The following is a 27,718-nucleotide window of genomic DNA, read 5'->3' as shown; positions in this document are numbered from 1 at the left end:
GGGATTTTCTCACATACAAGTCTCTAGAGTTTACTCAGAATGGTGCAATAAAGACAAAAACACCCAGTCAGCAGCAGTTCTGCAGACAAAAATGCCTTGTTGATGAGGGAGATCACTGGAGAATATCCAGGCTGGTTTGAGCTGCCAGAAAGGCTACAGTAATTCAGATAACCACTCTGTACAATTGTGGTGAGCAGAATGCACAACACATCAAACTTTGAGGTGGATGGGCTACAACAGCAGGCCATGTCGGGTTCCACTTCTGTCAGCCAAGAACAGAAATCGGAGGCTGCAGTGGGCACAGGCTCACCAAAACTGGACAGATGGAGACAGGAACTTTGCAGCCTAGTCTGATGGATCTCGATTTCTGCTGAGGCACACAGATGATAGGATGAGAATTTGGCACCAACAGCATGAAACCATGGACACAACCTGCCTTGTGTCCAGGCTGGTGGAGGTGGTGTAATGGTTTGAGGAATGTTTTCTTAGCATGCTTTGGGCCCATTAATACCAATCAATCATCGCTTGAATGCTACAGCCTATTTGAGTATTGTTGCTGACCATGTGCATCCCTTCATGGCCACAATTTACCATCTTCTAATGGCTACTTCCAGCATGATAATGCATCATGTTACAAAGCAAAAGTAATCTCAAACTGGTTTCATGAAGATGACAATGATTTCAGTGTCCTTCAGTGTCACCGGATCTGAAGCCTATAGAACACATCTGGGATGTGGTAGAACGGGAGATTCGCAGCACGAAAGTGCACCTGAAAAACCTGCAGGAATTGTGTGATGCAGTAATGCCAACATGGACCAGAATCTCACAGAACTGTTTCCAACTAGCAGCATCTTGTGGAATCCATGCCAAGAAGAACTGAGGCTGTTTTGAAAGCAAAGGGAGGCCCAACAACAGTATTAGTATAGTGTTCCTAAGAAAGTGCTCTGAGAGTATATGTCCCAAACAAATCCATTAACCATGGTGTACTATTTTTGCATACTATTTTGCCTCTTAGTATGAGAGAGAGTATGCATCATGGAAAGTAGCCCTGAACACAGCTTACAGCATCCTCTACTTTCAGTCATGATTATCACTTCTGCTTCAGATAGAATAACTGCATTCATCATCCCTACTACACTGACAGCCCAGCTTGAAGTTTTGTTTACTTTCAGCACACCTGAAAGAACACTTGATAATTAGCTCTGTGTTAGTAGCTGAGAAAATATCGACATGTGCCGAGCAGTAGGTACCCAGAACAAGAGTTGATACTTAAGCACCACATTATTAAGATACATTATCTGTATCTTACTACAGTCAGTATATTATAAAAATATTGAATCAGCTTATCACCGTCTCTGAAAACACTGATGGCAGTGCAAAAGTTCCCCAAAGTTCTCAAACATAAAAATAGCATCAACAAAGAATATTGCACAGTTTTTTTCCCCTTTATATTGACACTGAAACAGTGTTTTTCTCTTAGATTTGTCTTTTATTTGATTTTTATAGACTAGGGAACTTCCTACTTTTTCATCAAAACCTAGAACATATCTGAAAAAAAATTCAACGTCTTATGTAAAAAATACTGTACATATTTGGGACTTGCCCAATCTTCTATTTACAATATATACAATATGTCCACTGTGAAGCAAATATATATATATATAAAAACAACAACAACAACAACAACAAAAAAGTCCAATGTAATAGAACAAGTAGCTGCCATTCTCAGTTCATGAGCTGGTGATAAATTAGTTGAATTTTTAAGCCTCATCATCTTCATTTTCATAACTTCCATAACACCGTGTCCCTGATGTGCAATCACACTGATGACAGTTTGTGTAATAAATTCAGCTATGTAACTTTAACATGTGACTCCCATAGCTCATTGTGTTCCCACTATTATTGTAGCCATGTTGTCTACAACTGTAGCTCAAGTGTTTTTAGCTGGTCTGATGTGGTCTAGCTGGTGTAAGCTTATTCTCAGAGGAGTGTGTCAGTCCTGCTCCTCGTCAGTAGCTGACTGCTGTTCAGTGGCCTCCTCATCTGAGCTGACCTGACGAGCTGACGTATGAAATAGACGCATCAGGTCCCGAAACCTCTTGGCAACCTACAGAACGTAGTAAATGGTACAAAAATAATCCTATTTAAACCATATTCCTCAAGTATTTTTCCTGACATCTTTTTGGCACATAATCCTAGAGGCATTTCAGACACTATACTAGGTCCTTGAGATTCCTTATCTAGTGCCCTTATTAAAATTATGGAGTTCAAAAAAAGTGACAAATACCTCACTGGCAGTTTTGTTGCCAAGCTGTGTTGATACAGACTGGAAAGTGCTCTGATTGGCCCCTTGCTGCTGACAGGCTGTTAAAATGACCCGATCTGCCTCTCTGGAAGCAGGGGCAAAAATAACCATTAGAGATTAAACTGTAAGCAGTAGAGTAATGTATTGCCAGCTTAACAGATTACATTGTTTCAATATTCAAAAGACAAAACACATTCAAAAATAAAAAATTTGTGACCAATACACAAAGGACAATGGTCTGCAACTCGGCATGCCCCACACCACCACCTCAATTGTTCTAATGACCCAGTTAAGATTCTGTTTTTATTTACATTTCACACAGGGTCCCAACTTTTTTGAAATTGGGGTTGTAGGTACAGAATTATTGAATATAGCTGTATTATCGAATGTAGCTGTGAAACACTGTCTATGTTGGTGCTGACCTGGTCCAGAGCACGACTTTCTCTCCACTGGGAGTAAGGGAGATGTTCTTGGCACAGACCGGTGTTTCAGATGAGGGACTCTGCCAGCTCTGCTGTGGCATCTCCCTCTCACCTGACTGAGGAAGAAGAAAAGTGTCCGAGTGTTCAGTGGCTGGAACCTCTTCTTCTCTGACAGACTTACTAGGAGAGGAACAGTGTTCCTTCTCTCCCTCCTTCCACTCCTCTTCTTCCTCCTCTTCCTCCTCCTTATCATCCTCCTCATCATCCCTTTCTTCAGGGATGGCTAAAGGTTCTGCTTCAATGCACTCCCACGCTTGACCTTCTGGCTCTGATAGAGAGATAGACAGATTAGTTAACTATTACTGTAATGTAAAACAAACTGAATGATAGATGCACAAACCATGATGTGGACTGTTTGCCCCGCTACCAGACTCGTCTTTAATTTCTGTCTCAGTCTCTTTCTCTTCCTCTACTCCTTTTTCTGATACATCTCTTTCTTCCTGTTTCTCAGGTAGAGGGTCTGCTGTGGGGAACGAGTGATCGCTAGTCTTCAGCGACTTGGAACCATCAGTGCCCTAAAGAGCAAACACACACACACACACACACACACACACACACACACACACACACACATACTTTAAGCTAATGATATAATATTGATATCATGGTAAATTATACCACAATACACTTTCCAAGACAGCATAAATATCACACTTGTATAACACTGACCAATACAATTATTACTACCATATGGATAAAATATATTTTATACACAAAATCTTTATCTAATTTACCCCGTGTTATATAGTTGTAGTCACCTTTTTAAAAGCACTTAGTTTCCAAACCTGTTGTGACTGACATTGTGATGTACATCTTAAAAAAAACTAAATATCAAATAATTCAGAGGATTATTCACTAGTGAATTAGTAAATAAACAAATAGTTAATACATAAAATAAGACACACCTTGATGCCATGGCAGCGGGGGCAGCCTTTCCTCTTGTGTCGGCGATGTTTAGCATCATGAATAGAGAAATGGCAGTGGCAGGGGCAGTGCTTCTCTGGCCAATCACAAGCCTGCTGATGACACCACAATAACACTTCTGGCACATCTTATAAATGAAGAAGTGAATAAAGCAATGCAACTGACTGTGTGGTTTTGGGAAGTGAATACAGACCACAAAAATAAGTGTGTGTCACCACCGGAACGCTCCACCAGCTTGCTCACCTTGTAGTTCCTGTGTGTGCCTAGCTCTTTTCTTTTCCTGCTCTTTCCTGTTATCTGGGTAATTTTGGGAGTTTCTTCTTCCTCGTCCAGATCAGGGAGTGTGACTTCCTCAAACCCTCCACTCCCCAGACTCACTCCATCACCTCCTTCTGTCATGTTCCCTCCATCCTCAGGCCAGATCGCTTCCTCAAACTGTCCTGGACGTGCTGGTGGTGGACGGAGCTCGTCAAAAAATACAGAGAACTCTCCCTGCAGGTGTGTGTGACCTTTAAGGAGGGTGGCCATCTGTGTTTTTAACTGAGACACCAAAAGAGAATAGTATTATTCAGATTACAAATGCACTCAAACAGTTAGTGTACACATGATACAAGGGAAATCTTTTAAACCTTCTGTGCTCGCAATAGTTATGGACTGAATGGTTTAACCTTTTTAAGAACAAATTATGTTTTGACTAAGAATAACATAGCTTTTTTTTTGTGTACGCCTCTTAATTTCATATTGTTGCTCACCTCTTCTACCCCTGCAGGAGTTGGGGCAGATGCAGCCTGAAGAGCTTTCACAATCTTCTGGTAGTGAGAAGAATTTTCCCCAAAACTGATCTCCAGCTGCCTTAGGAACCTCCTGCTACGCTCAAAAGCCTGCTGCTCCTCAAACTACGTATTTAAAAAAAGAATAACCTGATGTGACTGACATTGGGTTTCAATTCAGTATTTACTGTAGCTTGTTGTTACGTTGAGTCTCATTCACCAACATGAATTCTGTAATGTTTGCCAGACAAAAAACAGCCAATGTCACTACAGATGTTTCAACAGATGTTGAAACATCTGTATTATTAAACCACTAAAAGCCCATTTATGAGCAAAAAGTTTCCATTAATAAAAATCGTATGAGATCTCTATAATCTTGAATAATATAATGAATGAATGCATTGGTGAATTACTGAGGAAAAAATGAATGCTATACCAGGCCACACTCCAAAGCCTGCTCTGGAAGAAGAAAAGCAGCAAAGTCCCTCAGCAGCTCCGGCCAGTCTTTGAGCAGAGGTTTTAGCTGACAGAAGAGCTCAACTGCACTACGACTCTCGTTTCCTTGCTCAAACTCATACAGCAGACTCAAGAATTCCTCCACCTTGCCTGGAGAGTCCTGCAAAGCCTCCTTCACCTGAGAAACATTAACAGGGGGAGAAAGAATAAATCCAGGCTCGGGAATGTAGCTGATTAATCGCTGATTAATCGCTGATTAATGGTATGTACATCTCATTAAGTTGTTATCCTGCAGATGTTTAAAAGTTTACTTTTAAAGTTGAAAAGTCCCCTGACCCTGTTGAGGTAGGCTTGGGCATAAGCGATGTCCTTGCTCTCCCTCATCGGATCGTTATCCAGGATGTGATCGTCACAGAGCAGGAGTAGTTTTGAAGTATCCTTGCTGCCCCGTTCCTGTCGCCGGCTTTTCCTAAGACTGCGGGGTGGGGGGCGACCACGACCTACCAAAAGTAATGAATTCATACATTTGTGTTCTAATCTTCTTAGCAGCCATAGGAATGACTGAGCAGCACATTCATGACTCACACATAAAAATAAATAAATAAATAAAAACAAAAGAAAAAAGAAAAAGAAAAAAAAAAAGGGGGGGGAAATATAAGCTCATCTACTGAACGGACCTCTACCACGTCCTGCTCCTTTCCCACTGTTCTGTGGAGGGTCATCCTCCTGAGGGGCATCTTCTTCAGGCAGTTTTCCTCCCTCTCCTTCTCCCTCTGCCTCTCCCTCTGCCTCTGCTTCTGCTTCTCCAGTCTCCAGCTCTTCACCCTTCAATGCCCCATCCTCCTCATCTTCTGAATTCTCCTCCTGTGAGTTTTGAGAGATTGGTGAGGTAGGGGAGGTGGGAGAGTTTGGAGAGTTTGGAGAGTTGTCCTCCTCAGAATCCCCTTCCCCACATAACCTCCGCTCTGATGCCAGCCAAGTCAGCTTCTCCATCGTCTCCTGAAGGGGTAAGGAAATGAAATAAATATAAAAAGATAACACACACACTTTAAGGGCCTGAAGCATCCCTGCACTTCTGGCCAGAGATGGCACATGGCTGTCCTGAATTCTATCCAAGTTCATTTTTGATGATCATTTATCCACTGTAAAGCTTTAGGGAAAGTTTAGGTTCACACTTCTACCAATTATACTTAACCGAAAAAAGTATCAACAAAGAGTTAAAGATTCAGAACAAACCTGCAGTTCAGGCACTGAGAGAACAGATTCCTCTGATGCTGATGACATTACTTCCTCCTCATCTTCATCTTGTGTGAGCTCATCAAAGTCCTCCTCTTCCTCTTCACGCTCTCCATCTCCATCCTTCTCATCGTCATTTCTATCCCTTCCTCCATTTCCCTGCGTCTCTCTGCCACCATCCCCATCTCCTCTCTTCTCACCTTCATCATTTGCATCCCTCTCTTTACCTCTTCCACTTCCTTCATTCTGATGACCATCTCCCTTTCCCTTGTTCAACCCCTCTCCTCCACCAGGAGGTTCCTTGTTTTCAGCACCAGAAGTAAAAGTGAGCAGTCCTGGTACTTCACCAGCACTGTGAACTTGTTCTTCACTCCTGTTTGAATTAGCAGGGCCATGAGTGCTTCCACCACCACTCTCTTTCCTGAAGTAGCTGCTGTGCTGTTCTCCAGTGTTTGGGCTGCCCTCCATCATATTCTCTAATGTCTCTGTACTGCTGTCCATATGGCTGATATCGGAGTCTGGGCTACAGGAGGACTCGGATAGCATAAGGAGGGGGCTTGTAAATAGAACACTTGCCATATCTTCTCCACCTGTCTTTGCTCCTGCTTCCATATCCTCTTTCCACAACTCATCAACACCCAGATCTGTACTCGGCAGATCTGGTGCTTGGCTTGTAGCACCATCAAAAGGCAGTCCAACAGTAAGGAATGATAAATGATCTTCTCTGACATTTGGCATGCTTGATGTAGAAAAAGTCTCAGAGCTGTAAACTGTAGTTTTTTGCTCAGGCACTTTGCTTTCTCCTTTAGAAAAATGCAACTGAGGCTGATTTGGGATCTGACTGGTTTTGGGCATTAGAAAGGATTGTGGTGTGCCCACCTGTGAAGCTGCTTGAAGTAACACAAACTGAGAATTATTTGCAGGTACATCAGAGTGAGTCAAGAGGCTGGTGGTGGGTGGTGTAACTCCAATACTGCTACTATTGGGTGCCAATGAAACACCTTTGAGATTTGCAGTGCTTATGCTATTAACTACAGTGTCTGGCAAAGGGTTGCTTCTGTGATTTGACACTAGTTCATCACATTCAAATTCGTCTTTCAATGTGGGCCAGGACTGTTCTTGACCACTCACGCTTTGCATGCTAGGGCTTGATTTGAGGCTTTCAGTCACGTGAAGTGGAGGAGAAGGGGTGTGTGAGAAAAACACAGGACTAGACTTCAGTTTAAACTCACTGTCTGCTGGCTCCTTCTTAGTGACTGGGCTTGACATACTGACACCGCTGCTAGGCAACAGTGGCCTGGATTGTGTTCCTGGGTAAGGTTGACCACTGACTAGTTGAGAAAATGAATCCTGAGGTGGTGTAGTGCTAGAGGACTTGACCAATTCTTGTGAGTGTACTGGTGGATGGACATAAGGAGTATCTAGTAAGGAGGAAGGCTGGAAGATGACCATAGGTGGTGAAGCAGCGTTTGAGCTGTTTTCTATAAATTTAGCAGACGTGACAGTTGGCGCCGTGCTACCCAGTGTCACACTAACCGGGGTATGAGGGATTAGTTGGGTTGGAAATGGGGAAGGCGTAATAGAAAGCAGTTTTCTAGGCACGATTTGTTTCCTAGGCACTTCTGCTCTCATCTGCAAAACGTTTATGCACTTCTCTACCCCGTTAGGGGGGACAGGTCTATCACAGTCTACAGCTAGAGATGAAGGTATCTGCACCGGGGGCAAACTAGCAGGAGGCTCTACAGGGTTAACACAGCCCTGCTGTTGAACAATATACTGGAAGTTAACAGGACCAACAGAGTTTAATGGCACTGTTGCATGAGTAGGGGTTGAGGTTACCTGAGTGACTGGGAGAGCCTCATTCACTGGAATTAAGGGGCTCTGAGTTAACAGTATTACTCCTTGAGACGGGAGGGGTGCTGGGACTGGGGACAATAAATTAACTGTGCCGACAGGGCATAGAGGAGCCTTTGCTAATGGTGTGGATGCAGGACGTGCAAAACCGTGCAGAGGACGGGGCTTGGATGGTCGAGCAGAACCTTCACGCCTGGCTGAAGGATGCAGTGGCAGAGTTATACCTTTAGGGAGGGACAGTGGATACTGTGTTCCCTGTGGAAAAGTGGGGAGAGAGGGTGAAGCAAGAGTTGTCCTCATATCAGATGGTGTCTTCTCTTCTGATTGTCTCTCACACACTGCTTTATGTATGTGTGGCAAGCTTTTCTGTTGGAAGAAAATATAATATTAAGACAGTTACATTTATTTGGAGTAAATTTAATTTAATGGGCCATTATTATATTTTTTAAAGGAGACAATTCAGTGTAAAAAAAAAAAGAAAGAAAGAAAGAAAATCCCATTTCTGACATGCAAAACAATACAAGTAAACTCATACAACACCACTGATCCATCACACTGAGGATTTGTGCCAAAATTATAGTTTTAATTTTTCTAAAGAGGACTTCTAGTTCAGTACCAAAAGCCAGTTTGGCATGATGTTCTTCTCTCTCTCCACAGGTGGGCGCTCTTCACCTGGGAGAACTGGACAGCAGGCTACAGGTAGTGGGGGAACAACGTGGTGCTGACAGTAAAACTGAAGAAAAGAACAAGTCCGCAATGTTAGCAGCTCTGATGAAGAGAGATGGCAATCCTTTACACTGAAATGAATTCTATTTGAAGCCAGAGGTATCTCTCTCAACTTATTAATAGACATGAAAATAAACACAAGCATGTAACACATTAAGCCTATACAATGTAAAATCATGCATTAATCATTCATTTAGGCATCATGTAGGTATAAGGAAATAGTTCAAGATGAGGCACCTTGATGATGTTGTCTGTAGCCCTGCTCGAGGACATGTCTCTCACACGGGTACGTAGCTGCTCCACCCTTTTAGACTGAATGAGATACTGACTCATTAATTTGTGGGGGAATTCGGTCTGACTGAAATGCTTCAGCCCCAGAACAATCAGACTAGAGACAGAAACAGATGAAAGAGAGCAGGAGAGAGAAATGGGGGGGAAGCTAGGATTACTGTTCACTGCACCAGTTAATAAGATTCCATCTGTGGAACACACATGGTTGTATGCCATAAATGCTTTTGTTTTATACTTAGTAATAGGCTTTTTAGGCATTCATTAGTAAAATACACTCTTCAAAATTTCAGCAAATAAAACGTAAAAGGGGAAATGATTAGCATACCCATCCTCTCCTTTCGTGTAAATAGTCTTGCTGCGTGAGGGTTGCACGGTAGGGTCCAGGCTGCAGTGGGGCAGTAACTCTGGGTACAAGAACAATGACCTAGTGGCAAACAGCCAGGCCAGGTGAGCTGGGAGAATCGGGTAGCGATGAACTGCAGAGACAGATACACAAATTGTTTTGACAACAGAAACCTTTTGTTGATGTAATCAATCCTCAGCTACATGCATAAATAAAATATACACGACAGTCTGGGAAAACCCAGGACTGAATCCTGGAAGATCGCCAAAAATTGCTACTTTCAGAAAACAAATATTTTTCACCAACACAATGTGGGAATATTTTATTTATATTATGGGATTGTGGCTTCAGATAATGACGTAGAAAAATATGCATGATGCTGATAATCAAAGTGATGAACAATTTTCCACTGCAAACTTATAATTCTTTAAAATGGATAGTAATGTTTTCAACAAGTAGATAAGGTATAGTAATGTAGAGCTAAGTAGAGCTAGGCCAGGTGTTTGCTTGCCTGTAAGTTCTGGATAATATTAAATCAATATAAAGTCCAACTGAGATAATACAGGTACGAGTTATCAAGGACTCTTCAAATACTTCATGATATTCATAAATATGATCTCTAATGAATTATAATATGCACAAGAAGTCATATTATTAAACATATAATTGTCTCAATAGCCTGCCAGTCAGTAGGCTAGAATAAAGTAGAATAAAGGCTACATTAAAGAACGAAATATTTTTTCATGGTCATGTTTCTTTGTGTTGTGTTGGTGTCTTTCTGTGGATCTGAAACGTAATCTTTAAATGCATTTTTCTTTTTCATTTTTGAGGATGACCAGAATTTAAAATGTTAGAGCTTTACTTGTGATTATGATATTTACAAATAACACCAATTTCAGTTTAGGAAAAACTGATAGTTTTGATGATTTTACATATTATTTAATACCACTTTTTAAATTACCACTTTTGAAAGCACACACAGAATTTCATAAGGTAAAGCTCAAGTTCATGAAAATAAAATACAGGAAATGATGGACCCCCTGCAAGGCGTCTCACCAGCATGTGTGTGTGTAGTTTTGGGCCGAGGAATGGGTGGAGAGGTTGTTTTCTCCAGCTCTTCCAGCAGGTCCAGAGACGGTTGCAGATTGCACACCCGGAATGCACTTCTGAAGCCAGGCTCGACCACCGCTCTCATCTGCTCTGCCCGCTCTGCAAATGACTGCAACTCCGTCTAAAACACAGCACAGAAAACCAATACAGCATTAATACTGTTCGTCACAGATGACAAATATTGTAAATACTGCTCATCACAGATGAACAAAACTAATCTATCTGCCTTAAAATGTTATTTGTTGCAAATCTGCTTTAGGTATATTTGTACAGATGCAGTGAACAGGTGCATTGGTGAAGCTTCAGCAAGAGCTGTCTAAGAAATAATTGGTTTCGAGTGATTTACATGGACCATTTAAAAGGATATTAGGAACAGTACCCATGTTGCACTGATGCTGGTCTGGTTTGGAGTTTAAGTGTTGACTAAGGTTTTTCTTGCCTTTTCATTTGAGTGTAATGCTTTTAGTTTAAAAATAAATAAATAAGTAATATAAAAAAAACAGTAGCAATTTGTTGATTTAAACTTAAAAGTTTTCATTTGTAGGCTGCAATTTCATATAAAAAATACTGTGATGTATACCATCATTGTCCCATACTTCTGAAAATATATATAACAATTTGTATATAATTTTTTTTTATATAAGATTATGGCTATAATGCTCACCAATTAGAAGTCATGAAATAACATCTACTACAGATTCTGTCACAGTTTTAGTGAAACACCCAGAGAGAAGTGAGCCTCTCCTCCCCAGATATCTCCTTAACTCTGCAGTCAACCACCTTTCATACTAAATAGTCTTTGATATTTACCAAGAATAGTTTGGTGGTGGCAGCCAGGCTCTGTAGTGCCTCAACAGGGCTACACAGCATGTTCATCTGCGTCAACAACTGGACGTGCTGGAACACAAACACATACAGTGAACCCCTACATACTCAAAAGATTATGAGAGGTAGTATGGCTTACTGTTACATCAGGACTTGAAAGTATGAAACTTCTGAAAAACGATGAATTCAATAATTCACAGATCCACAGTGTCAAGTGATGATGACAGATCTCCATTTACCAAATAACTCCGACCATCTTGGGACCAGAAATCTGTCTGCATGTTGTCTCCTGTAAATCTAATACCAAGTTCCCTTGTGCTCACCTGCTGGATTTGCTGTTGCAGCTGCCGTTTCTGATTAGGCATCACCATCAAGGTACAGGGAGGAGGGATGAGGAACATGGCAGGCCCTGGTACGTTGTGGTGAGGTCGGCTCAGGGGTTCTCGACGCTGCTGGAGAGCATCCAGCTGCTCACGGACTGTACGCCTGCACGCGGTCAACATGTGGGCCAGTGGCTCCTCAAATCTGGGCACACACCGAGAACAATTGTTAACCTTTGTAGTTGCATTTTTAGGAGATTGCTTTCAGGAGGATTTGAAAGTTGCCATAGTTTTTCCTCATGCTCATGATTTTCCTGTTTCTGCTATACATGCACTGAATTTACCAAAAACCGTGCAAGCTGATTGAGCTACTTCAATATTATAAACCATACAGTGGGTTCAGAAACAACTCATACCCCTTCGGTTTTTGCCTAATCTGTGTTTTAGATTAGATTAAAGCGATAAGTTTTCAGAATTTCTAGACGATTCTTTAAAAATGTTTAAATTTAAATCCCTCATTGACATAAGTATTCCAACTATTTATTCAGTACTTTGTAGAAGCACCTTTGTCAGAAATTACAACTTTGTGTTTTCCTGGGTAAATCTTGACAAGTTTGCGCACCTGGATTTTTAGCGGTTTTGCCCATTCTTCCTTAAAGTTACTCAATCAGGTTGGATGAGGAGCCAAATTCAGGTCTCTTTGCAGAGTTCCAATGGGGTTTAATCTGATCACAGAGGTCTACAGAAAATTCCTTGGACTTCATGTCTTGGTTTTTGGTCAGGCATGCACTTTGAATCGTGGGTCCTAATACACAGTAGCGCGCCTTTCGAAATCACGTCGAATCAATTGAATTTGCCACGGGGGGATCCAGTCAAGTTGCTCTCCCCTCTCTGAATGACATCTACACCAGGCATTGCAGTACAAGAGCTGCTAAAATCATCAGGGACTCCACCCACTCTGGTAACTGTCTGTTTTGCCTGCTGCAATAAGGCAAGCGTCCAGTAATCTGATGGCCAATACTGAGTGGCTTAAGAGGAGCTTCTTCCCTCAAGCCATCAGACTCCTCAACACGGACATGTCCTCCGTAAAGATTCCTTAGGACTCCATAAAGGACTAAATAAAGACTCTACAATCACTCGGCACTCTATTGACATTTTATACACTGTACTTTGCATCGTTACAATACGCAACATACTGCTTATTTTGTACACCCCTTTTTTTTTTGCTCACTCCTGTACATATATTCTATCTCATCTCTTGTTTTTTTATTATTATTTCTATTCTTTTACATTTTGATTTAGTATTTAATGCACAGTCTAAAGAGGAGTAGGCCAGGTTTTCAATTCACTGCAAAATATACTGTATATAATTGTGTGACAAATACAAACCTTTAAATCTTTAAAATAATAAAAGAAAAATAGGATGCATCTGAGCTAATTTTGAGGTGACTTAGCCAAGGGTCTAAATACTTACACTATATGGCTAAAAAAAAATTTTGACACCTGATTATCACACTCATTTGTGGTTCTTCACCAAACTGTTGCCACAAAGTTGGAAGCACACAATTGTATATAATTGTATAGAATGTCTTTGTATGCTCTAGCATTACAATTTGCCCAATATGTTCCAGCATGACAATGCCCTTGTGCAGAGTGTGAGGTCCATGAAGACATGGTTTGCCAAGGTTGGAGTAGAAGAACTTGAGTGACCTGCCTCAACCACACTGGACACCTTTGGGATGAACTGGAATGCCGACTGCACCCCAGGCCTCCTCCCCCAACATCAGTGCCTGACCTCACTAATGCTCCAGCGGCTGAATGGGCAAATCCCCACAGCCATGCTACAAAATCTAGTGGAAAGCCTTCCCAGACGAGTGGAAGTTATTATGAGTGCAAAGGAGGGACTAAATCTGCAATTGGATTTTCAACAAGTACATATGGGTGTGATGAACAGGTGTCCACATATTTTTGGCCATACAGTGTAGCTAAATGAGAGCCCAGTATTTGTTTTTAAATTCATTGGCAAATCTTTCTTACCACCTTTTCACTTTTTTCTTATTGATTATTGTGTGCAGATTAATGGCAAAAAAGTCAACTTGATCCACTGTAAATCAAAAATCTAGAACACAAAAAATGTGCAAAACGTGAAGAATATTTTGGGAACCCACTGTACATACCCACAAATAAAAATGCATATGCACAGGAATAATCATACTGTAATTCTACTATGGCACTGTTTATGGATAAAAAGCACTGTGCGACCAAAGAAATATTTGTTACGCATCATAAATCTTTGCTTTCTTAAGTGCCATACTTGGAGAGGAAAATAAATAAATAAACAAATAAATAACCCATACCCCACACTTGATTAAACAAAAAAATGCAAACACAGAAAGCTCTTTCTAACCCTTATAATAGCACACATGAATACATCCACATAAAAATACACACACACAGCTTTATGTCGTCGTGGAAACAAGAAACACAGACGTCATTACAGCTCGTTAACATTTTGAGCTTCAATCCAGGCAGGAGATAAGCGTATGTTCCCAGAGCTACGTGACGCACAAACACACACACTCAATTACTGATCACTTACTCCTACTAATGGCACATAACCACCTGAACAGCACTTATCATGGGCAGGCAAGGGTACAGGTCTCTCAGGCTGCATAAGACTACTCCTGTAGCATCATTATATTTTTGAGAAATCATGGCATATTATGCTTTGGGGAAAAAAGGATCAGAGGGTGCAGTTAATTCAATGTATTATACTGCATTAGAATTAAGGGAATTAGAGGAAGCGAAATATATAAAGAAATTCCTTGTAAACAAATTTAATCAGTGTTTGAAGATTCAAATTCAGGGTTAATCATGGTATATAGTAAGAGCACTGGAGCCTGCAATTCTAAATGAATGAAAATTATGGGAACAATGGTATCTAAAAGTGTGTGTGTGCATGTTTGTCATGTACACAGCTGCCATCTACCCCAGTAAATAAGCTCTATTCCTGTCTTCTATACCTGGATTGACAGACAGACCTTCCAGAGGACAAGTCTCAAAGACAGAAAGGGAAAAACTCCAGTAACTAACATCTCCCACGACCCCACAACAGTGTTCAAATGACACTCTGGCCTTAACGAACATAATTAAATGTGACCTGGCATTAATTTTGCATTTTAAGAAATTAAGCATTTTATCAAGTGCTTTCTTTTTCATTCCTGAGGCTGACATCAGATTCTACAGAATTGAACAATGTTCCCTATAAATAGCCAATCACAAAACACATGTTCAATGAAAGACACTCAAGAGCTCAGAGGAAAATCAAACACTGAGGAGTAGAAATGCATTATAATTATTAACAAGTTCCTCGATAGCTGAGCCACCATGGCTTTTGAACAGGAGACATACTGCCACTAAACCACACCTGGAGGCTCTCACCAGAAGGTAAACAACATCAGGGCCTAGGTGAGTTTGAGCACGTATGCGCTGTAGCTCAACAGTGTTCACACCTTGCTCTCACTCTGCTACAAGGCAGGGGACACTTTGAGCACTTTTCTTTGCCTCCCTACCCAAACAGACACAGCACATCTTTGCTGCTCCGTCCCAAAGGGAGGACTATGTGTGTGTGTGAGATTATATTAGAGCTGCAATAACTAATCGATAAAACGATAATAAATCGATTGTGAAAATCACTGTCAATGAATCTCACTACGGATTAGTTGGTCTGCGTGCGACACGGGGGAGATTTACTCATTACATTACTTCTGTTCCGAAAACACGCTTCAGAGAGTAAATACTAAAGTTGTGTCCCAAATGAAGTACTGCACACTTACACTATACACTGTGTACTCTACCATCTAGTGTGTGGATTTTAGAAAGGTAATATCATCTCAAATGGAACACTAGCATTTTTTTTACTAACCGGAAGTATAAGCCGCTTCCTACATGACGTCATACGCACGTAATGCGACGGCGTCAGCTTTTGCCTAGTACCCAGAATCACCGTACATGACTCTCTTTTATCTCAATGACCATCAGACGGAGACAAAATCGTCAAGTGACTGAGGAAGAAAATGTGCGACTTCCAAGTCCTCTAAGGCAGTGGAACATTTTATATTAAACACCACAGAGAAGATTTATAAACTTTATAAAGCGGAGTTTGTGTAGCACCAGCATGACAGTGATGCTGTCACGAGTTGCTTAAAAGGTTTAGTTTAATTTAGGTTTATGGACATTATATGCTGTATCAGTGTAACTTATGTCCTTTATTATAACAGAAGTGATGTATTAGTAACGAGGCCGCGTTGCTCCTCACACACAGTTCAGACATGGTGATACACAGTGTAGCGCGAGTAAGATCTGTAATGTCTCATTAAAACATTATGATCAAAAGTAAACACAAGTAAAATAATATGTCTAAAGGCAGTGAATAACAAAAACTACAAGGTGCAGTGAAAGAGTTTTTATTATTGATTCAGGACTGTAGTGTAATTCAGTGCTTTTTGTGCATCCATAAAAAAAAAAAGCATAAATACTGATATATAAGTATTTATGGAGTATGCATTAAGTATATGCATTATGCGTTAAGTATATGCAGTACTTATGTATTAAGTATTTATGCATTTTTTTATGGATGCACAAAAAGCACTGAATTAAACTACGGTCCTAAAGTAACAATATATATTCTGGTGTGTGTCTGTGTGTATTGGGTTCTTTTCAGTCTTATATATTTAGACAAACAGTTGTGTAAACTTTTAGTCTAAAGTTTACATTTGTAAGACTCAGTTTGTGGATTTAATTTTAAACTAACGAAAAAATGGTACTGAAAGTTTGCCCCGCCCCATCTGATTAATCGGAAAAAATAATCAGCTAACTAATCGATTATGAAAATAATCATATATTATATATATATATATATATATATATATATATATTATATATATATATATATATATATATATATATATATATATATATATATATATATATATATCTGACATGATCTTAGGAACAGGTTTTAACCACAGCTGAGGTCTGTTGTTATACATATACACTGTGTGTAGGATTTCTTTGTTAACAATGGGGAAAAAGAACGCATGACGGCCAGCTAGACAAATGGGAGGTGATTCTGTGTTTCTCTGCATTTTTGTATTTCAAACTCGGTTATATTGGGTGAAAGTGAGTCATCCAAGGTGTCAGCTTTCCCTTAGTGTGTGTGTATTTCTCCATTTCAGCAAGCAAGCTGACATTATCTGGCTTGTGCAAAATGTGTGACAATCTGGATAACAAAATACACTGCCTGGCCAAAAAAAAAAAAAGGTTGCTGTTTGGAATTAAATAAGCAAATACTTAAGAGCCTATGATTGGATCATTATTGCAGTGATTAATATGTTTCAGTTGGCAACAATTCTTTTAACCCTAAGTGATGCAGTTTCTCATGTCTTAAACAACCATGTCGGAAGATGTATCCCATGCTCGTGGAAAAGATGTTACTGTGTTTCAGAAGGGGCAAATTATTGGCCTCAAGGAAAGAAAACAACTGAGGAGATTGCTGAAATCCCTGGAATTGGGTTAAGAACTGTCCAACGCATTATTAACACCTGGAAGGAGAGTGGTGTACTGTCAACTTTGAGGAAGAAATCTGTTCGGAAGAATGAATGTTCAAAATCTTAAATGATTATGATCTGAGATTTTTAAAACGTTTGGTGAAGTCAGTATGAACAGTTTGAATGGACAGCAGAACTCATGGCTATGTTTAATAGTGAAAGTAAGAGCATTTCCACATGCACAATGTGACGTGAACTTACAGGATTGGGACTAAACAGCTGTGTGACCTAATCAGTGTGAGGATAATCAGATAAAAACGACTTCAGTTTGCTAGTGAGCATAAACATTGGACGGTGGACCAATGGAAAAAGGTCATGTGATCCAGTCCAGATTTACCCTATTCCAAAGCGATGGGTGTAGCAGGGTAAGAAGGGAAGCACATGAAGTGATGCATGCATCATGCATAGTGCCTTCTCTCCAAGCCTCTGGAAGCAGTGTTATGGTCTGGGGTTGCTGCAATTGGTCAGGTCTAGGCTCAGCAACATTATGCAGCAATAAAATGAAATCAGCCGAGTACCTGAATGTATTGAATGACCGGGTTATTAGATAAATGGATTTCTTTCTTCCCTGACAATGCCAAGATTCATCGAGCTCAGATTGTGTAAGAGTGGTTCAGGGAGCATGAGGAATCATTTTCACACATGAATTGGCCACCACAGAGTCCTGACCATAACCCCATTGAAAGTGTTTGGGATGTGCTGGGAAGAGTTTACGGAGTGGTTCGACTCTCCCATGCTCAATACAAGATTTCGGCTAAAAATTAATGCAACTCTGGATGGAAAAAAATGTTGTCAGGTTGCACAAGGTTTCAAAACAATGCCACAATGAATGCACGCTGTAATCAAAGCTAAAGATAGTGCAACAAAATTTTAGTGTGCGTGAATTTTTTTTTTGGCCAGGTGGTGTACATAGATTATATAATAAAAACACACAGGGATCACACAGCAGAAGCAACCAAAAATTTACTGGGTTTTGTTCCCTATGCAGTATTTTAGCTAGCTAGAGCAAATGGGCTAATGTGCATCTATTGGCCGCGGAGATGTATGAAGCCACCTCTGATGCGGATAGAAGCGAGCCTAAACTACAGCATGTTTGAGTCTTGAACATTCAGGCCTTGGCCCAAACTGCATACTACCATGCTAAATAGTTTTTTCAGTATAACATTAGTGCCATTACTATTTAAGCATGTTAATTCTTGTTATGTAGTTTGAGGAAAATAGCACTAAATTCTCTCTCAATGTGCATTGACTTGGAAGTCATACCCTACATTAATATGCAGCAGCGGAGAACACAGCACCACCCATGTTACAAAAACATTTTTTTCCTACCAGACTGAGCAAACTTTTAAAATATTACATTCAGTAGCTTTAAATGGTTAATTTAAATATAGCGCAAGAGTGGCAAGTTCATTAGGTTAAGGTGTTAAATTTCATAAGAGATCAACTGATGCAGGGTTCTTCAAAGTTCAGTACCAGGATGTGGAAGCCAGGGCCTGTTTGAGCACCTGTAATGTGAATGGAGGGCGGAGTTGGGAAAAGTGAGTGGTAAGGAGCTATGTGCGGGAGTTGTCTAACATGTTTTCTGTGTTTCAGCGAGCAGCGGCAAGGATAAAAAAAGGGAGAGACGAGAGCCACAAGAGAGAGAGCTAAGCAGCACAGAGCTGTGTGTGTGTGCACGCAGAGAGAAAGATAAATTGCTGAATAGCTAAAGTAATAGACTGAAAAATAAAAGAGCCTGTTTTTTTGTTGTCCAAAGCCTGCCAACATAGTAAAACCATACTTGATCTCTTCCTAGCATTTCAAATGCGGACATAGTCTGAAAAAGCTCTGTACGGTGTCTGGGTGGGTACGCACCCAATACTGATCAGTATCAGGGTTTACACTGGCTTGGATAGAATTTGATATGTTTTACGGTCCAACCCGCTGATGCATGATTTGATTATACTTTGATAATGTAGGGTTGACTGCCAACACAACTTCAGTAGCTTGAGAAAAGAAGGCTTGATTACTGTGAGGATGTCAGTCTTGCCTCAGAAAATTGTAAAGATATTGGTATTGGTTGGAAGTGGGGCATCCCTTAATTTCAGATGGAATAAACAGCTCCTGGTAAAATGCCATAATGTGCTCTACTGAGTACGTGCCCTGTGGCACCTTCACTGATTCGCAGACATGGAAATAGAAAGTGAAAGAGACCGAAATAGACGACAGACAACAGAGACAGAGAGCGTGTGTGTTTGTGTTAGAACAAACAGTTCTGCCTTGTTAAAAGTGTTTATAAATGTACTGGACATGGACAAATGTGGAGTACCGAATGGCTTGGGGGACATTGAATTTGGCAGCACTTTGTGAAGACACTTTTCCCCGCTCCTCATCTTCCTCATTGGCTTCTTCACCCTCATTTACTCCCAACTCATCCTGGAACTAAGAATAAGACAAAAAAAAAAGTCAGTTAGCACAGAGGGATGGAATATAAAAAAAGAATATGATAATAAAACACTGCTTTTTTTTTTTTTTTGCAAGTGTATTTTGTAAGCTCATTTTACCGTCTCAAGTAGCTCCTCCATGAGCTCATTAACTTCCCTCTCTGCAGGAAAAGCGAGAAAAAAATGATAATACTTTAAACCAAGCAACTTGTCTGATTTGTGCTGTCTACATTAGAGAAATATGGCATCTTGTACAGAAATGCACAAATGAGAGTTAGGACCAGACTGAACTCACTAGTAATGCGAACTGCACGGTCATTGCGGTAGTCCTCTAAATCAGGCTCATCAAGATCATCAAGAAAATTATATTCAGGATCATCATCATCATCATCATCACCCTCTTCTGAAAAGAAACAATAAAAAGTGAGAGGAGAGAAAGTAATTAGTTCTTACATTCACTGGGGACTGAAGATCAACAACAAACAAATGAATAAAAAAAAATATTGAAATTGAACAGATCATTCCAACGCAAAATGTAAAGTGTTAAATCACTTAAATAACACGTGTGAGGCTTTTCATGCTAGATGCGTAGTTAAATACAAAGTACAGTGCAGCTCTATCAATTGTTGCAGATCTGACCTTCGTTGTCCAGGTGTGCTGTCATGAGGCCTTGCAGCCAGTGGCTCCACTCTTTGTCCTCCAGTGCTGAGACACAATCATACATGTCCGGCGTGATGTCAGGAGCCTTAAGCTCAGCCTCCAGCTGGTCTAACGGAACATCCCTTAATGGACGCTTGGATCGTGTCCGGCATGCCACCAGGCTTTCCTCAGTATTCTCACCACTACTCAGAGCCTGTGAGAGAGAGAGAGAGAGAGAGAGAGAGAGAGAGAGAGGGAGAGAGGGAGAGAGGGAGCGATAGAGAGAGAGAGTTCAGATGGAGTTCTTCCAAATTCAAAGCTCTCACTGGGCGGCAGTAGGGATACAAATAAACAATGTTATTGGTAACGGATAACTGGTGGCTGCCAAGAAAAGTTCACTGAGACCTATGCTGCAATGTGTCTTGCTCACTTCATGTAAATTTACAAATGCACAAGACAGGTACAGCTGTAGAGTCTAAGTTCATGTGCTGATGTTCTTGGCTTACAATTGAGCTACTGTTGTGACTGTTGTGCTGATTTAAGATGGTACCATAAATAATCTAGGATAATCTATTCTCCAACAATCTCTATACCTGGTAAGGCTCCATGCAGAGGGGACTAAGCTCCAGCTCTTCATCCACAGCATGCAGTTTCTCCATAAATGAATCAAGAGCCCTTGAGGGCCGAGAAGGCACACCAGACTGGGAGGGTGGAGCAGGAGGGCCCATAGGCACTGCTTCTACTCTCAAGTGCCTAGTCTTCTTAAAACGAGAGAGAAAAGGAAAAATATAATCATGTGCTTGTTTAGACTCAGACTAAAGATGTACAACATTGAAATTTAATTGAAGTTCAAATCTAGAAAAGCTAGTTAAAAGGTATCAAGTGTGGACCATCTAAAAGATCTAGTTGTACAAAAGTTTGGCTTTGAAAACATTTTATAGCCTTTTTGGTCCTGTCATGGAAGTGAGTTCCTAATTTTAGCTTACAAAAAGGTCAATTACACAGACACTCAAACCCACTGTCCCAAACATTGTGGAATCCCCAAATGTTCTAAACTCTTATTGTGAATGAACATGAAAGTGCTGTAAAACTGTTGCATGGTACCATTACCATTCGTGGACTGCTGCTTCTTTCTTCATCACACTCTGAGAGCTCTATGGGTGTGCAAGAGCGAGCTCGTCTACTGATACGTGGTGATGACGCTATGCTATCCAGGTCACTCTCGAGGATAGTCTGTGTGTCACAAATATACAATCAATTGCATTAAGACTGTCTTCAGAAATCACACATTTTTTCCTCAGAAAATAAAATATCATGAATGGGTGAGATTTACACACTTCTTCTGCAGTCTCATCCTCTTCATCCTCATCAGGATAATACTCTTCATCTGAAGAGTCCTCCTCATCCTCAAGAGGAATGTCCACAAACTGAGGAGGCTGGAAAGAAAGAATTTACAATCTTTTAATTTTGAATAAGATGCTGGAAAATAAGATGTTGATGGGACAATGTTGGCTCAGAGGTTATGATTCTGTGCTGGTTAACAGAATAGCTGTGATTCTGTGGCAGAGAGTCACTATAGTATGAAGACGTGATGTCAATGCTCATTGCTTCTTCATATCTACTGGACTGAATCCCTAATCCTTCATTTAGTGGTTGATAAAACAACATAGAAGTGTTAATAATACTAAAGATAGTCACAGCTCGCAACATATACATATAAACTCAGCAAAAAAAAGAAACATCCTCACATTCAACTGCTTTTATTTCCAGCAAATTTCCTAACATATGTAAATATTTGTATTAACATAGTAAAAAGATTCAACAACTGAGACATAAACTGAACAAGTTTCACAGACATTTGACGAACAGAACTGGAATAATGAGTCCCTGAACAAATTGGGGGTCAATATCAAAAGTAACAGTCAATATCTGATGTGTCCTCCAGCTGCTTTAAGTACTACAGCGCATCTCATCCTCATGGACTGCACCAGATTTGTCAGTTCTTGCTGTGAGATGTTACTCCACTCTTCCACCAAGGCATTTGCAAGTTCTCCATCACGTCTGGGGGGGGATACATGTTTAAATGTAATTTTCCACTGCAAGGACGATCAGCTGTCCTTCCTGTCTCCCTGTAGCACTGTCTTAGGCGTCTTACATTACAGACATTGCAGTTTATTGCTCTGGCCACATCTGCAGTCCTCATGCCTCCCTGCAGCAGGTCTATTGCATGTTCACGCAGATGAGCAGGAACCCTAGGCATCTTTCTTCTGGTGTTTTTCAGAGTCAGTAGAAAGTGTCTACTTTAGTGTCCCAAGTTATTGTAACTGTGACCATAATTGCCTACCGCCTGTAAACTGTTAGTGTTTTAAGGACTGTTCCAGAGGTGCATGTGCAATAATTGTTTATGGTTCACTGAACAAGCATGAAAAACATAGTTTAAACCCTTTCCAATAAAGATTTGTAAAGCTTATTTGGATTTTACAAAATGATCTTTGAAATACAGTCTCCTGAAAAAGGAACGTTTCTTTTTTTGCTGAGTTTATATCCATTTTTAAAGCAGTCACCATACCAAATATTGCCTTCGTTTCGTTTATTACTGTTTACCGCTCTTTAATGTTTTTTTTTAAATGTAGAAACATTACATTTCATTATTTTTGAAGCTATTTTTGCTACAGCATTTATTTGCATGTGCCCAAGACTAAGCCTTTTGCACAGTACTGTATAAGACAGACAGATAGAGTAAACGATACCTTTATTTCTTTTGATTTCTTGATAGGTGAGATATTCCAATTGGGAATTGCCTAAAAGAAAGCAAAACAGAAATTTCATATAATATCCAGTGGTTTACACAAGCAGCGTCAACCAATGAACAATAAAATAAACAGACCAAACTCACCACCCCTTTCTCAACAACCTCTTTGAGCTTTGAACGTGTCATTTTGGGCTCCTGAGTTGACAGAATAAAATAAGTATTATAAATATTCCTTACACATACAATTATACATTACACATACGATAACTTATAATAGGAAACTTTCACTGACAAACAGTGAAAGGACACGTACAAACATGGGCATGTCCTGGGTGTCTCTGATAGCAGCTTTCATCATTTCTACTACATGCTCATTGGTGATCACCTCCTACAACCAAAAAAGGCACAAAAGATAGGTGATTACACCTTCACTGTTTATAATCTTGCTTCTTTAAACAGACAATCCTCATATTAACTAAACTATTCAGCACGAGTCAACTCCGACGTCAGAAGCTCAGCAGGACCTACATGAATGATGCTGCGTACGTGGACTGAAGTCAGGTTGTGCTGTTTAGACTTGATGGCTAAGTCCCGGTCCAATTTTCTGAACTCTTCCTCACTGTACTCATCCAGATCGGATTCTTCAGCATCTCTCTCATTATCTGCCATTGCACTATTATCATGTGCTAGCAATCCTTTTATCAGTTTTTCTCCACTCTTTGTCTTCAGCTGCTCTTGTTCCCCAGTTCCCTCTTCATCTACGCAAGTAACAAAAACAACTCATTACACTTTTACCATGTTTTGCATGCAGACAATCCAAAATGTAAAAAAAAAAAAACAACAACCAAAAAACAAAACACCACCACCACCACAGACTTAACTGACCCAGTGTGATGACCAGCCCCAGCTCTGTGTCCACCTCTGACTGAAGGGGGGATGACTCCAGACAGCTAGAGGACCGTACCATGTCAAGCTCACTCTCAGCACTACCTAAAAGGAAGAAAGAAAGAAAAATGTCACCAATAATTCAACGTGTTGACATACACTTAAGTAATGTGTTAGTCATGAAACTCCACTTCTACATGACTCTTTCAACAGACATATACAGATGGGTGAAAAATTAAAGGACAACTCTGTGGCTCTCCTGTGTTGTGGGAGTATGGGAGTATTTGAATGGCATGGCTTGGGTCCATTTCACTCCTTATAGGAAAGGGTCACTGCAAACAAAGTTATTCTGACTGATCATATTCTGATGAAACATTTCCATCCTGACAGGAGCGCTCTCTTCCAGAATGACAAACTGTGCCCTTTCATAAGCTATGAGGACACACAATGGTTTTATGAGTGTAAAAATTCTGTCAACCATATACTATAGCTGTCACAATCATCACATCTCAGCCCAATTACACACCTATAGAAGATTTTAGACTGAAGTTAGACAACCATCTCCACCACCATCAAAGCAACGTTTGAATGAATATCTTTTAGAAAAATAAATAAATAAATAAATGGTGTTCATCCATCCAGTACAGTTACAGAGACAGAGAATTAATTCCAAGGTGCACTGAAGCTGTTCTGGGGCTTGTAATGGCCTAATACTTTATTAAGAATATTTATTCCTACTTTTTCCCTTTAATTTGTCACCTGGTTATATATGATAATGATACATACTTATAAGGTAGCGTCACATTCAACAATTAAACCTAACAAAGAAGGACATGACGAAATTTTTAACTTAAAATGTCCTCTTTTGCATTTTATTATTACGGCGTCACTACGGTAAAATAAATCCAAGACCTGCACTGGCACAGAAAAGCAAAGCCTCACAAATATCAAATTAATGATATTCATGCACAGAATAACCCAATTATTGGGATAAAATCCAGATGTCTTTATTGGATTTATTGAAATTGAATACAAGATACTGTATTATGCTGTTTATGTGCCTGTTTGAAGGCCTGGCAATTACCAAAATAAAATAAAGGATCATGTTATTCATGTCAGTGTTAAACTTCACTGTTTAATGGCTGACCTACATACTATGGGCTTTGGTTTGGTACGCAAAAAATAACAGCGATCGAGATCCAGTCATTATTATATGCTTCAGTTTTCTATTTAACATGAAACCAATTAACTGGTTCGACATGTTTTCAGATTGTACAGCCTTTAACATGTGTAGATTAAAACCTCTGCAATGGGAGTAGAAGCAAAGGTCCAATAAGAACTTCAAACGATGATCATAACCAGAACAACTACAATAATGCCCTTCAAGTTCTTCATACTGCACCTGGTTCTTGGCCATGACACTTAAATCTAGATGAATGCCTTCTGGGAGAAGATGTATTCCAGACTTTTCTCTTGCTGGGAGTGAAAATCTTCTCTGGACTGAAGGTCAGTCTGCTTTCAGCATAGGATCTTGGCTCCCTCTTGGCAACTTTTGCATGTGTAGGCTCTGGAGAGCTGGACTTCCATTTCCGGCCTGTTTTCATCTCGCTTCTAGGAGTAATGAAAAGAGACAATTACAGTAAATGTGCTGGTCCAATTTAATATACTAGATGGGTATTCTAGTGGTGAATTCACCCAGAACCTGAACCAGCATTTCACTGACAAGAATGATTTAACATTACAATGATGATGAACCTCATTATTACATTGATAAACAATAGGCTTCAAAATCACTGTTGTTGGTTTAATACACTCAGGAAGGGCTGTTAAAGCGCACCTATTATGGTTTTGAAACGTGCCTAATATTGTTTTAGAGGTCTTATAGAATAGCTTTACATGCATCCAAGGTCAATTTCCTCATAATTTAAACTACAGCATTATTTTTTTTTCCCTGTGTCAAAATGACTTCTTACAATAATAGGTAACCATAATAGGTGCATTTTTATTAGCTGATTAGTTATTAGTAATCAGGTGAGTTAGAGCAGAGAAAACATCAAAATGTGCAGGACAGGGTCGGGGACTTGTGGTTTAATTAACAATGATGAAAAGCACAGCAAGATATTCATTTAAACAGAATCACTGACAGACACTCATTTTGATCAAGGTACCTAGTTTTTTTTTTTTCTATATTGCATATTACCAAATGTTAATTTTCACAAAATCATCATTTACATCTCCATACATGTTAAATTCAAAAGTTATATAGAGGTTAACATAGGCGCACATACTGCCTCAAGCTCGGAGGAACACTGGACAGGAACATTAACAACAGGGTTGCCAGATTGTGCTATTTAAAAATACTCAGCAGCCTCCGAGATCCACAGTACAGCAATTAAACGGAATTAAGTCCAATACATTTCAGCGAAAGGAGGTGTAAATGCAGCTATGTCTATTATGTAGATCATTTCTGTTGTACGATATATTGCAAACATTGCAATAGGAAAAGGGGAATGTGGACGGTCTGTACATCAGAAATGGGTCGGAAATGTATTTTCACGCAAAGGCTGAGAAAAAATATGAATAAAATACATCTCTTTTCCAATTCCCAGTTTCAAGTCGTTTGTGTGGTTTATAAAAAATAGCTGGGTGGAAATTTGCTGTGACCTGGCAACCCCAGTTAATTATAGCAATGGTTCATCTAAAACTGCTGAAAAAGAACTGCTAGTCTGTATGTTGGATGACTTCAGGTTTCTCTCTCACTACTTGCCACGGGTTTACACTAAACATTCTCTAAATAGTAGCCTGTAGCTTAAGATAAGTGTGATAGCCTTTCGACTTTTTGAGGCTATGTTTTTCGACTAAAAAAATCTGTCGGATTGTCTTTTTTTTTAACCACCACAACAACGTACAACTCAATGTCCATTGTTAAGGACACTGAGACACAAATACTGTGGTTAGGCAGATAAGCTAACTGGATTCTGGTGTTTCTTTAACTGACTACAATTAGTTAACGAAATCGCTAGCGAAGTGTTTTTGGCAGCAGATGGACTGTGAAATAAAAGACAGGCACATTAGCTACACATTTTTTCTTTATAGTACAGACCTCCGGTTCATCGATTTGCATCTGGTTTTGACTGAAATCCAGCAGTGCAGCTTGGTTAGTAAACAACATACACAAAGCTAGCTAAACTTACCCTACACAGAACATTTCTACCTCAGAGTTTGTTTTCAGGAAATGGTAGCCTCTCTCTAATGTGTAACTGCTTTTAATTCATTAATTTTAAAGTAATAAACTGCTTACCCTTAAGCTGGTATTAGTAGCCATCAGTAGCTAACAAACCCAGCCACAACAAAATGACGTTTGGCGGGTGTTACAATCATTTCCTTCCGCGAATACTAGAGTCTGAAATAAAAAGTACCGCCCCCTGCAGGATAACCTCTTACCACAGAGCGCAGGACCAAGTGTACGGACTGAAGCTAATTTACTGTCAGGTTTGAAAATGCCAGTAGGTTTATATCATTATGTGATATAACTATTATCGGCATTTTAATATCATCCATAGATTTGATGTCTAAATATTATGTATCAGTATTATGTATTATGTATTAGGGGAGCATTACTTAACGTCAAAAAGGTTAGGATCTGTGAGTGCCTGCAGAAGTGGTGGTGTTGGTTATGCAGAAATCAGGGTTTCAAGATCTGGATTGTTTCCAATCTTGTCACAGATTATCCATCCATTTTCTATACCACTTATTCTACACAGGGTC

At 39.9% G+C, this 27,718-nt stretch overlaps 1 protein-coding gene across 6 annotated transcripts; it reads right to left on the bottom strand.

The window, feature by feature from the left end:
* Positions 1 to 236: 236 nt before the first annotated feature.
* gon4lb (gon-4 like b) lies at positions 237 to 27,718 on the bottom strand. Of its 6 annotated transcripts, none has more exons than XM_053628671.1 (31): positions 27,252 to 27,718; positions 25,353 to 25,561; positions 23,951 to 24,055; positions 23,594 to 23,823; positions 23,379 to 23,453; positions 23,210 to 23,260; positions 23,064 to 23,114; positions 21,651 to 21,749; positions 21,424 to 21,546; positions 20,907 to 21,074; positions 20,314 to 20,527; positions 19,970 to 20,077; positions 19,795 to 19,835; positions 19,560 to 19,672; positions 11,646 to 11,847; positions 11,308 to 11,394; positions 10,444 to 10,618; positions 9,370 to 9,520; positions 8,991 to 9,141; positions 8,644 to 8,760; positions 6,174 to 8,393; positions 5,615 to 5,936; positions 5,274 to 5,437; positions 4,918 to 5,115; positions 4,464 to 4,607; positions 3,955 to 4,251; positions 3,693 to 3,806; positions 3,128 to 3,302; positions 2,728 to 3,055; positions 2,288 to 2,390; positions 237 to 2,107 (listed from the first exon to the last, which is right to left on the bottom strand). In XM_053628671.1, the coding sequence occupies exons 2-31, from the start codon at positions 25,552 to 25,554 to the stop codon at positions 1,994 to 1,996; spliced, it is 6,642 nt and encodes a 2,213-aa protein (XP_053484646.1). In that variant the 5' UTR covers positions 25,555 to 25,561; positions 27,252 to 27,718; the 3' UTR covers positions 237 to 1,993. The 6 variants fall into 6 exon arrangements, with proteins under 6 accessions (XP_053484646.1, XP_053484613.1, XP_053484655.1 ...); XM_053628638.1 differs by lacking the exon at positions 27,252 to 27,718 and adding an exon at positions 27,145 to 27,233; XM_053628680.1 differs by lacking the exon at positions 27,252 to 27,718 and adding an exon at positions 27,145 to 27,233 and having other exon boundaries at positions 3,155 to 3,302.

Source organism: Ictalurus furcatus, chromosome 1, assembly GCF_023375685.1.
Source record: "Ictalurus furcatus strain D&B chromosome 1, Billie_1.0, whole genome shotgun sequence".
NCBI classification, from domain to species: domain Eukaryota; kingdom Metazoa; phylum Chordata; class Actinopteri; order Siluriformes; family Ictaluridae; genus Ictalurus; species Ictalurus furcatus.
Note: the sequence above shows the minus strand (reverse complement) of the source record. Positions and strands in the feature narration are given on the sequence as shown.